This window comes from Eriocheir sinensis, chromosome 9 (assembly GCF_024679095.1).
Source record: "Eriocheir sinensis breed Jianghai 21 chromosome 9, ASM2467909v1, whole genome shotgun sequence".
In the NCBI taxonomy this organism is placed as follows: Eukaryota; Metazoa; Arthropoda; class Malacostraca; order Decapoda; family Varunidae; genus Eriocheir; species Eriocheir sinensis.
The window spans coordinates 4,357,416-4,370,525 of NC_066517.1; the positions used below are offsets into that span (position 1 = coordinate 4,357,416).

The 13,110-nt window shown below is 43.4% G+C and overlaps 1 protein-coding gene across 4 annotated transcripts in view; it reads right to left on the reverse strand.

Moving 5' to 3' along the window:
- LOC126995864 (protein CREBRF homolog) overlaps nucleotides 1-7,001 on the reverse strand; it is a 55,056-nt gene extending 48,055 nt beyond the window's left edge. For 2 of the 4 annotated variants that reach the window (XM_050855758.1, XM_050855756.1), the window contains exon 1: nucleotides 6,722-7,001. Coding sequence is in view for 2 of the 4 variants with exons in the window: in XM_050855752.1 (XP_050711709.1) it covers nucleotides 5,679-5,694 (16 nt within the window). In the remaining 2 variants the exon portion in view is untranslated. Of the gene's footprint in view, nucleotides 1-5,678; nucleotides 5,770-6,721 lie in introns of those variants that run through there. The other 2 variants (XM_050855752.1, XM_050855754.1) reach the window with 2 other exon arrangements.
- Nucleotides 7,002-13,110: the final 6,109 nt, after the last annotated feature.

Genomic DNA, 13,110 nt, shown 5'->3' on the forward strand with positions numbered 1-13,110 from the left:
AACACGTGATACTAGAAGACACACACACACACACACACACACAGAGGGAACAATGCCAACTGGCTTACCTCCATATCCATGCTTTAATTTCCACCTGACTCATCGTTTCCGAGAGAGAGAGAGAGAGAGAGAGAGAGAGAGAGAGAGAGAGAGAGAGAGAGAGAGAGAGAGAGAGAGGGGCCGAAGAAAGAGAAAGGATAATGGAGGAAGAGGAGTAGATAGGAAAAAATGGAAGAGAATGGAAGAGAGAGAGAGAGAGAGAGAGAGAGAGAGAGAGAGAGAGAGAGAGAGAGAGAGAGGGGGGGGGGTATTTGGGTTGGGTTGTAGGTCACGTGTCTGATCCTGAATGGTCTATTTTAGGGACACATGCACCGAGTCGCCGACAGCTAACCCGCCAAGAAGGAAAACAATATTAAATAACGATATTGTGTTGTAATGATGAGCTAATTCTAGTCCAACATGGGGTCTTGGTAGCCACCCGAACCAAAGTATTCAATCAATCCTTTAATAAAATCCATAGTGGTTGAGTTTTCTCTGTAACACCAGATACAGAAGAGATCTGAATGGTTTCTTTAAGATTCCCTAACTTACACAAGGGCACAAGGCACTCTACAATTAATTTTCGAAGCCTTTCGTATTGGTTTGGGACCCTACTACCCCCCCCCCCGCCCCCCCCAATGCCCAACTGTGAAACTGGCCCACCTACGGGACTGCAATGGGCTAAGCTTTATTATGAACGGAAGGAATGTTGAGTTAGTATTGTAAGAATTAACAACACTAATGTATAAGTGAGAAAAATAAATTATGTATTGCTGAACCATAACTATACCCACGAGACTGATGGGCTAGGCTATATGGAAGGGAATGTTGAGTTAGTATCGTGATATTCAAAGAATTGTGATGTAATGCGGAGGGAAAGTATAGTTAGGGATGTATTAATAGTATCCTCTCACCATGTAGGGCTGATTCAAGGGATGGTTAAGTAGTGTTGCGTTAGTGATACAGGAGGGATTGGAAAAGTAAACAGTTAAGAAATAAGATCAATGATCTTCTTTCCATAACAAACTGTCCTGTCCACTCATACGCCGACGACTCCACTCTGCATTATTCAACTTCTTTCAATAGAAGGCCATCTCAACAGGAAGTACACGACTCCAGACTGGAGGCTGCAGAACGCTTAACCTCAGACCTTGCTATAATTTCCGATTGGGGTAGAAGGAACCTTGTGTCCTTCAATGCCTCAAAAACTCAATTTCTCCACCTCTCAACTCGACACAATCTTCCAAACACCTATCCCCTATTCTTCGACAACACTCAGCTGTCACCATTTTCATCACTAAACATCCTCGGTCTATCCTTAACTCAAAATCTCTCGCTTAATCAGCTTCCTCGAGGTTGGGCGTTCTGTATCTTCTCCGCCAGTTCTTCTCCCCCGCGCAGTTGCTATCCATATACAGGGGCCTTGTCCGCCCTCGTATGGAGTATGCATCTCACACAGCTCTCTTGGACAGAGTGGAGTCTAACGGCCGTAGTATTAATCTTCCCCATTTCCTTTCCGTCCCCATCCCCATACGCGGGTCTGGGGTGTGTGTAAACCGCCCATCCCCTTCCCGTCCCCGACGGGCCAGACAAGACCAACCCGCAGGTCATAATAATGTTGGCAGCACTTTCAAACCAATAATTACAGAAAACGAGATAAATAATGCATTTTTCACACACCATTGTATTCATATACATTATATATCATAAAACAAAACAATAGCGTTGTTGATCTACATGTAAATAACAGGTAACGCGGGTAAGTTAATTTATGAGACAGGTTGGTATCCATGACTGGTCACACACACCCGGGCAGCCATGGGGCATCCACATAGGGGTTGCCAGGTCGTGTTATTGGTGGCATTTTTGTCTTAAATCAAGGTGGTCACCAAGAAATGCCTTTTTTTATGGTATATGTTAAGTATTCCCATAATAATGCCATATTTAGTCATCTATTTGCCGTCATTTGCCATTTTTGGGGCAATTATATAGAAAGCTTCAGGAATAACTGTATGTTTACAATCAAATGGAAACACAAGAGTCTTTACAAACTAAAAGAAATATATTAACTTCAGCAAAGTTTGCGATACAATATCAGTCATAGAAATATTCTGATACTTTTCAATATATTTTCTTCTATAATAACAAATAGAACACTATTTATTCATGAAATATACGAAGGGGAACCTAAAGATGTCCTGCCTCGCACCCCGCGGAGTCAACACTTTTTCGACCCCATCCGCTCTCTCTCCAGGTAGTGTTAATCAACCCCAACCCCCCGGGGACGCTTAAAACTGCGGGTCACAGCCAAGGAAAAGGGATGGGATGGGAACGGGAATGGGGGAGATTAATACTACGGCCGTAAGGCTCTTCATCTCATCAGCTCTTCTCCTCATACTGATAGTCTTCTACCTCTTAAATTCCGTCGCGATGTTGCCTCTCTATCTTCTATCGATATTTCCACGCTGACTGCTCTTCTGAACTTGCTAACTGCATGCCTCCCCCCCTCCCGCGGCCCCGCTGCACACGACTTTCTACTCATGCTCATCCCTATACTGTCCAAACCCTATGCAAGAGTTAACCAGCATCTTCACTCTTTCATCCCTCACGCTAGTAAACTCTGGAACAATCTTCCTTCATCTGTATTTCCTCCTACCTACGACTTGAACTCTTTCAAGAGGAGGGTATCAGGACACCTCTCCTCCCGAAATTGACGTTTCTTTCGGCCACCTCTTTTGATTCTTTTTTGGGGGAGCAGCGAGTAGCGGGCTTTTTTTTTTTATTATTGTTTCCTTTGTTTTGTGCCCCTGAGCTGTCTCCTTTGTTGTAAAAAAAAAAAAAAAAGTTACATAACAGTTTTCCGTCTTCATTGTCCTATACTGCAATGACCAGTGTGAGGTGGATTTACAGGTCTAAGTGTATACAGAGAAATGTGTTCACTTTGTTTGGAAGAGTGAGAAGTTAAGAAATGTGACCACGCAATATTAATTAAGCTACACAATACATTTCCGTCGTTTTCATGGTTTCTCTGTAATACGATGACCAGTGTGAGGTGGATTTATATAGAGAAATGTGTCGCTTTACTTGGAAGAGTGAAAAATTACGAAATGAGACCACGCAATACTAGTTAAGCGATATACTACATTTCCATCGTTTTCATTGTTTCTCTATATTACGATGACCAGTCTGAGGTGGATTTAAAGATCAAAGTGTATATAGAGAAATGTGTTCGCTTTGCTTGGAAGAGTACGTGGAGGCAAAGGTAAATTGTGGTAACTCGGGTGTCACACTGGCCCTGTGTCACGGGGTAATGGGCTCCTCCCACCACAGGCTCAAGGTCAATACTACGGAGATGAGCACCGAGGCCACGCCCAGCTATAGCGTATCCTCCCAACTTTGCCACAATCTATATTACTGACACCTTCAATTCGTGGGTAAAGCAACTGTTCGATCCTTACTTACATATCTTTTTGTCTAAATTTGCTAAAAAAAACAAAAAAAAAACAATCTCGGCCTCCTGCCATCTTCCTCGTGATATGCCTGTGTGTGTGTGTGTGTGTGTGAACGGGAGGTGGCCAAAAATAAGAGTAACAGGCAGGGGAAGGCCCACATAAATTTGTTTGTCCATGTGTAAGACAGATTCCATGAAGTACATAATTGATCTGCCTCCACCTCCTCCTCCCCTCCTCTTTCATCACCCGGACCTCAACTTTCTCTCTCTCTCTCTCTCTCTCTCTCTCTCTCTCTCTCTCTCTCTCTCTCTCTCTGTGTGTGCGTGTGTGTGTGTGTGTGTGTGTGTGTGTGTGTGTGTGTGTGTATCATTTAGCAGGTCACTGACTCGTGCTCGGCGATAACACATCCACTGTTCCTCCTCCTTCAGCTTTTCCTCCTCCTCCTCCTCCTGCTGCTGCTGCTTCTCTTCCTCTTATTTTCTTTTCCTTGACTACCAACTTTTCTAACCTATTTTCATCTCACATTCGAGTCCTGCCTACAGGGAACGCTACATTTCTCTCTCTCTCTCTCTCTCTCTCTCTGCATCTAAGAGAGAGAGAGAGAGAGAGAGAGAGAGAGAGAGAGAGAGAGAGAGAGAGAGAGAACAGCACATCCGTGACGTAGTGGTCAGCACCTTGGTCAGCACGGCTATCTATGAGTGGACCTTGGCAGTCGGCGTGCAGCCTACCGAGCTATTAATCATCCCTTTCAGAATGGTCGATACATCAGAAGGTAAAGTTTGGCAACTCGGGTGTCACACCTGGCCCATGTTCCGGTGTGATAGTTCTTACCTACCGTAGGCTCGAGGGCCAATGGGATGGAAATGAGCACTGAGGCCACGCGCAGCCAGCTATTCCGTAGGCTACAAAGTTAACAAAAAAAGACCATTGATGTGCTTAATTAATAGTAATGAAATAGGGGGATTCATCACACAGTGCAATCTACACTGCGAATTTGATAACAAAATAACAACACATTAATTACAGTTCACAACACTATAATTATCCAACATTTGGGTTCTATCTCCTGATAAACAATCATTTAAAGGTAATAACGTGAAGGCATCCGTCCCTCTCTCTCTCTCTCTCTCTGAGTAGATGTGGGAAAATGCAGGTCTTGCGAAGGAATAAAGAAAGGAGTAGGCAGGGGAACGGGTTGTGTGCGGTGGAGAGAGAGAGAGAGAGAGAGAGAGAGAGAGAGAGATACTGGGGAAGCTTTAGAATAGGTGCCCTCAAGGAAGAGGGCTCCTTTAGCTTAAAAAATACCACGCCCTGTTAATAGGCTTTTAAACCTATGAGCTCTTGCTTAAATAATAAGAGAGAGAGAGAGAGAGAGAGAGAGAGAGAGAGAGAGAGAGAGAGAGAGAGAGAGAGAGATCCAAGTTGAACACGATCATCTCTCTCTCTCTCTCTCTCTCTCTCTGTGTCAATCAGGATACAATGTCAGGGTTGCGTCAGGCTCTTCATGTTTCGCTCTGCGCCGGGAAGGGAGGCGACGGGGTTGGGAGCGAGGTGGAGCGGGCGGTGCGGGAATGGAAGCGAGGGGGATTGAGTGGAGTGGGCGGGAAGGGAGGCGGCGAGGTGGAGTGGGCGGGGTGGGGAACGGGAGGCGATGATCACGAGGACCAAGATGTGAGGAGACCTGAGCCATGGCTGACCACTGGCTGCCTTATTTTGGCCTGACTATTTGCCTATTGCTGCTGCCACACTTCTACTACTACTACTACTGTTACTACTTCTACTACTGTTACTACTTCTACTACTGTTACTACTTCTACTACAACTAATTGTTGCCACTATAATATCTCGGCGTAGATGAGCTCTATCTTTATAAACTACCACCATCACAACCCCCACTATTTAGATATAGTATTTCATAATTATCAACAATACATGATGATAAGAATAAAACAACATAACTAATGATGATGATGATGATGCTAATAATAATAATAATAATAATAATAATAATAATGACATTCACACGTGTCGCTTTGCAATCTAAACATCCTAATCTTTTATTGACCAACATATAACAAAATGATAATTATACAACAATAACAAAGACGCATGTCAACACACACACACACACACACACACACAAGGGGCTGGTCATATAAACAGTTTACATAACACACGCGCACATACTTGGTAGTTTGCGCATGCGCTGTGAAGTTTAGACGTACAGCCTATGCACAGTGAAGGCCCAGCACAGCTATCGTCGTTTGGGTGCAGCTCGTGCAGTGAAATATTAAGTGAGCAGCGGCAGTGCAAGCAGCGCGGAGGTAAACAAAACATCCACACCCACAGGTACACCACGTGATCTCAGTCAATAATCTCTACGGTGTCACATCTCACAACAACACTATGCCTGCTTGATGTCTAAAAACCTTAAATCATCCTGAAAGTTATCAAGTAACATGTCAGATATTAAGTCTGCTCCCTGTATGTAACCGTGGTTGCTTTAGGAAAAGTTATATTCTATACACGTGTCAATAACAAACGAAGATGTGGCAGCGCCGCCCTGACGTAAACACTGCGCCACGCTCGCTCAGGGGCCCACCACACAGAAGCCTTTAAGTGATACTGCCATTTTGTTTCTAACACATTGTTTTCCACATTTTCCTGTTGACACTCGCGTGATAAACACAAAGGCAGGGGACAAAGGCTGCTGCCCTGGCGCCAAAACATGGCTCCAAGCATACTATAACCTGCGTCTTCCTCTCATAAAATGGAGGACCATCGCCAGATCCCGTATATTTGAAACACCAAGTTGCTGGATATATACTAAAACGTTGCTACACACACTGGCCGTAAAAAAACAAACAAACTACATTTATTGCTGATGCAGACACACAAGGAAAGCCAGCTCGTAGTGGTTAAAAACTACGAGGCAGGACCGAAAATGATAATTAATTAGTGATTACACAAACCAAACGAATCACACGATGGACTCGATAAATAAAAGTATAATACAATCTCTCTCTCTCTCTCTCTCTCTCTCTCTCTCTCTCTCTCTCTCTCTCTCTCTCTCTCAACAAATACACACAACCTACTTAAAATGTTAATGCCCACCATACATCTTGTTGTTTCCCATTCATTTAAGTGACATAAGTTACGTACGCAAGTTTGTTGAATCAATAATAACAGCAAAGAGACAGTCCTCATGAAGTATCAAAGTGAACACTCACCTATCGTGGTTGCTCCTTGGGATGGGCAGGCGAGCCTCTACCCACACTCCTCCACACGACTGTTCCACCACCAAGTTAAATAAATGAGTCACAAGTGTGGGGCCTCTGGTAGTGCAGTAACTTTCTCCCACACTCAGGGGAGACAGCAATGACTTCCCACACACTACTTTCCAGGCGACGTGCACGGCGGAGGGCCGCTTTAGTAATATTTCAGGCTTTTTGTATTGGTCCGGAAGCGTAGTTTCTCTCTGCCTCGTTTCACTCTCAGGTTTGTTTTGGTCTTGATCGAGGAAGTCCACGGGGTCAGGCTAGTGCATAATGAAGCCAATCAGAACGTTCCTTCCTCCCTTAGTGGCGGGGCAGCCAATCGTCGCCCACGACACACGCCGCCTCGGGCTGTGCTGTAAACATGGCCCACAAGGGTCGAGTGGAATATTCCCACACACAGTTTTCTTTCTTCACACAGAATGACAGCTCAAGTTGTTTGTTTCCAACGGTGAATATGTGTCACAGAGTTTAGATTTTTACAAAATATCAACGTGTTCCTTCCTGTGCACTGTGGTGATAATACTGTGAAGTTGCAGGATGGCGACACGTGAACACTTACTCGCTTAGTAAGACCTTGGCGTCCGTGACGTCACGATGACGTACACTGTTGTGGTGGCGTGCCAACCCCAAAACTTTTGAACCAAAACAACTGCCTCAAACTCCTCACTCACTCTTGAATGTAGTTATTTGAACGGAGGATAAAGCGTTGGGCTATTCATAAATCATATGTTTTCTATATAATTTTGACAAAAACAGCACTGAATTTTTATGCGGGATGGTAAGCCTGCAAGGAGTTGGAAAGATATCGGGAAGTTTCTGGGAGATCGATAAAAAACTAATACTCTGCCCTCTGGTGACGGGCGAGGCAACCTCCGTCGACGGCGAGGAAAGAAAACGACTCCACTATCGGGGAAACTCATGAAGTTTGTCTTACACCAGAGAGCAGTTCAGCATGTGCTCTCTAAAGACACACTTTCTTACTTTCTACACCAAGTTACATACACGCTAAGAACAGCATTTACTCGATATATATTAATAGTTATTATGGATATGTATTGCCATGCCTCGGAGTCCCCATTTAGTGAGGGGACAAAAAATATTCCCAGGTCGGACGCCATTTTCGATGTAAACTACGGGAGGTGTCTTGATAGCACTTCCAATTTTTTCATGAACTTCTGTAACATTCGCTGTCTCCGCTCTGATTTTCATTCCGTGGAACACCATCTCCTTCTCTAACCCTAATTATCTCTTTCTAACCGAAACACAGGTTTCTGAGGCTACTGACAGCAATCTCTATATACTCCGTTCGCTCCTACTGTACTAGGGTTGGGTTCAAGTATATTTTTACACTCGAGTCTAAGCACGATTACATTACCATGTCACGAATCCAAATACAAGTACAAGTACAATGTTTCACAATAGAATTCGGGTACAAGTATGAGTACAGTTGTATTGCACTCGAATCCATGCATAAGTACTTTTACTGATTTAACCTTAAGTTTTATTCTGCTTTTCTGCTTTTGACAAGTAGCAAACTGCCAGTCCTTCTGTTTCCAGTCACCTCACATGACCCAGGGCCCAGGCCACCTGAGGTGTCTCTCCAAGGCGGTGGCTGAATCGACAGAGTAACAGCACCGCGTTCAGGAGGACGCGAGTTCAATCCCCGCCCGGTGCCACCAAGCTGGGATTTTTCAGCCGCCGCCGAGTGGCTTAAAACTACCCACATGCTGTCCAGAAGACCACCTATCAACCCGGACTCTAGATTCTAGGATTAAGGATGAGCTCCGGGAGGGCAGCATGAGCCAATGCAAGATGGCGCCACTATAAACACTCGCCTGCGCCAGAACGGGCTGGGCCGACCATCAGGACCCACCGGGAAGAAGCCTTGGGCCGACCATCAGGCCCCACCGGGAAGAAGCCTACCGGCGCTATAGGCCGCGACGTAAAAAAAAAAAAAAAAAAAAAGGCGCAAACTTAGGACACACCTTCGTTAATTAATCCCTCACCCTGACATCACTTCCACTCATGCAGAACATCAAACACCATTCCAGCTACACATTTGCGTTTTTTTGTTGTACTCGAATGTACTCGAAAGTACTCATAAATGGTCAAGTACTTCAAGTTCGATTACAAATACAAGTCCTAAGGAACTTTTTGACAAATACAAGTACATGGAGATTAAATTATTCAGCAAAGTAAGAGTGAGTACTCCACTTTAGAATTCAAATAGTAGAGCTAGGCGAGAGAGAAACAGCACAGACGTGTTTAGTAATAGAATGGCAAGTAAGTCTTAGCGAGATAATGGACAATTTTCTAGTGTCAAGGTTGCGGGCACGAGAGCAAGTTATGTCGTTGTGTACATACATAGACCAGCACCCACCTTTTGATTGAAATTTAGATTAGATACAGTACAGGCTTGGGTCCCAGTACATGTATTCTCACTTGTGAGAATACATGTACTGGGACCCAGCCTTGACACTAGAAAATTTTCCATTATCTCGCTAAGACTTAATTGCCATTCTATTACTAAACACGTCTGTTTCTCTCGCCTAGCTCTACTATTTGAATTCTATGAGTACTCTTTCTTTGCTGAATAATTTAATCTCCATCTTCGGAAATTTCAATGTTCACCACCAACTTTGGGTTTCAGCCTCTTTCACTGACCAGCCTGGTGAACAAGTCAACAACTTTGTTCTCATCAGTGATGTACCAGCAGCTGGTACATCACCCTTAAACCATCCTTAACCGACTTGGAGACACGCCCAACGTTCTAGACCTCTTCCTAATATCTAATTCTTCAGTCTATTTTGTCAAACTGTTCTCTTCGTGGGGCACCCCCCTTTCTGGTGCCGTAATTAGCGGGCTTTTTTTTTTTATTTACGCCCTTGAAATGTTTCCTTTGCTGTAAAAAAACAAAAAAAAAAAAAAACTTACATCCATATTCTGTAGTATCGCTCCTAAGTAGCCTCTGGACCCACCGAGGAGGCGATGCTTCTGACATTATGCTTCAGGTCGGTGAAATTACTTGAGGATATACTTTTCCGATTTCCCGTGGAATGATTACTGTTTCAGGTCAAAGACCCTCTGTGTGTGTCCAGCGTTTTACTGAGGTGATTGTTTCTGGAATGGAGGCACACATTCCACGTACCTTCTCTACTCTTCATGCTAAATAGCCCTGGTTCAGTCACACTTGTTTTCGTGCTATAAAAGATAGAGAGGCAGCTTTTGAGCTCCTACTAATTATGATCTTTACATTTTTTTCATTTATAGCGCCCCATTCTATACGTCAATTAATCAAGAATTCTTTAGTGAATAGGAAATGCCCCGACTCTGCTTTCCCTAATTCTTTCAGAGAGTTTTGGCACCTAGTCAAAATATCTCTAAAGATTTTACTTTTTCATCTTTTCCACGTTTCCTTAGTCATGATGGCAGCTCTGCTGTCGCATCTGTTTCTAGAGCTGAACTCTTCGCTCAGGCTTCCTCTGAAAATTCCACTCTGGACGATTCCGGGCATATTCCTCCCATTCATACACACTCCACCATGCCTGTCTTTAAAATTCTTAAGAATGATGTTTTCTATGCCCTCTCTGGCCTCAATTCTCAGAAGCCCTATGGAGCCTACGGATTACCTCCTATTGTCCTTAAAGAATGTGCTTCCGTGCTGACTCCCTGCCTGGTCAAAGTCCTTCGCTTCTGCCTTTCGTTATCAATCTTTTCTTCCTGCTGGAAGTACGTCTACTTACAACCTATGCCTAAGAAGGATCATCGTTCTAATCCCTCAAGCTACCAAGCTACGGTCCGATAAGAGAGGCACACCAGTCCTCGTCGACGGGCCGACCTTGTCGGCGTCAGCCGATAGAGTCGGTCTGTCGACACCCTCTTCATAGGCCGTCACCCGTCAAAGGCCCATTGTCCCTCCGAGAAGGGACAAAATCTTTAAACAATAACAACAAAGTTCCATAGCTTTGCATTCTCGTCTTTCTAATTAATTTGGAACAGTCCTTAACAGGAAAGTTCTTCAGCATCTATCAACTTCTGATCTTTCTGATCACCAGTGCGGATTCAGCAAGAGGCGTTCTACTGGTGATCTTGCTTTCCTAACTGACTAATGATTATCATCTCTTAGGCGTTTCAGTGATCTTTTGCTGTTGCCTTTGACATCTCGTTGACAGAGTCTGGCACAAATCTTTGCTTTATAAACCACACTCCTACGAATTCTATACCTCTCTTTGTACTTATATGTACAGTTTCCTTTCAGGTCGTTATATTTCTGCTGTGGTAGACGGTCACTGTTCTTCCACTAAGACTACCAACAGTGGTGTTCCGCAGGGCTTTATTATATCCTCCACTCTCTTTCTATAACTGAAGCTTTGTTTGAGCCTTGTGCTAGTACTCCTAAAGCTAGAGCTTTATGTTCAGGAATAGTTAACTCTTTCACCTGACAATCATAGGTCTTACGTTACTGTATCATATTTAAATGTTGAAAGTGAAAATATAGAGATAAATGTTAGTACATTTTTATATATTAAAATAAGACTAAGTACAAGGTTAGGAGTTGTGAAGCCTGTCACTCATGAGCAATACACAGACCTGCCACAAGTATCTAGTATGCAGACCATGACACAGTTAAGACAGACCTGAAGCCTGCAGAGCTTGGAGCAAGAAAGAAAAGCCTCTGTCGAACTGCTGACGCCAAATTTCCAAGTAAGGAGAGAAGGAGAATCCGGTCGTAAGTCCTTAATAGATAAATATATAACTGTTCTCAACAGAACAAGAAGCACTAACAGTAACGCCCTATTTTCTGAGCACCATCAAACAGAACACGCGAAAGTGCATAATTTATCGAGCAAATTATACCATTGTTAACATCTTGAGAACTATGTTTCAAGGAAATGTGTCTCTATGGGATATAATGTTACCTGCAGGCACCTGGCCTAAAATACTGCGTATCATCGCACAATAAAGAAGTTACTTCTTATCTCATGTACTTAAGAGATCCTCGTATGCCACATACTATGCTAGAAAAGTCTTGGCACCCCTGGCATAATATTGACTTATACAAAGAGGAAATGGCTGTAATCACAAGGAAAGTATATGATAATGCCAGGTTTACATTGAAGACGATAGAGAGGAAATGGAAAGGTAATACTGAAAACCAACGAAAATAAAATCTATCAGCGTAGGAGACAGAGTGTTCCTGAGCCATACACCAAAAAGGAAAGAAAATTAAAAATTGCAACCTATTTCTGATGGATCCTATACGAGTAGAGTAACAGACAAGATTAGTGATGTGGTGGTAAAAATAAGGAACCTCAGGACTATGGTCTATGTCAAGTGAAAATATCCACAAGCTCCTCCCACTAGGGTGGAGCCATTTCTCCCTCCGAGGAGCGATATTGGCGTTCTGGTATTGAAGGGTGGAGTTGTGAGGTGCTCGGCTAATGGACATGTTTCCGGTCAACATATTTATTTCAAATTCTGTCTGTATGGATAAAATAGGCCCTAAATTCAGCTATGGTACTATTTTTTCTTCATGTAAAATAGTAAATGTGGTATAAAATATGGATTAAAGTTGAGGAAAAATCACGTGACCTGGAAACGGGTGCTGATTGGTCATGACGTCACGATGCAGTCGGCAGGTCGCCAACTTTGTGTTACTCCGAGATTTCGTGTTGTGGTGTATGTCTCAAGTGGCTAGTAATGCCCAGGAGACGTAACCTGCAGTCGTTGGTGATTCGTGCCAATGTGCAAGAGTATTATGTACGGACAAAAGTACTCCACGTAAGATATTTCTGTCTGTGCTAGTGAATCCTGCAGTAATTTTCTTTAGTCTCTACTCGGACTAACTTTTCATCGTGAACTCAACTATTCTCTCTACTGAAATGTACTCTAATTATAAAATATTGGTCTGGATTCGTTTTCTTCTTATTCATCTTCAGGCGTTGATTCTCTCTCTCTGACGTTCAAGAGCCATTGTTTTCTCTAGGTTAGGCTAGGTAAGTTTCCATAATACTAATATAAATTCAACATTGATTATTCTCTATAGTTTCCCCTCCGACAAACTTTTAATCGTGAACTCAACTATTTTCTGCAGAGGAGAGGCGAATCGGTTGATTTCACTCCCATTTTAATAATATAACACATTTCCAACACTCTTAAGGTGTTCTGTAAGCACCTATAACATACCAGTTAAGCGCAGTTTGGAGCTGGAGTGGCCATAGCTGATAAAAAAACAAAACAATGGACACAACACTGGTACTGTCGTCTGCTGTACTCCGCTGCAGCCTGATGACGTCACGAGCTAATGGTGGCTTCTCCCCGTGAGATGAGAAGAATTTGAG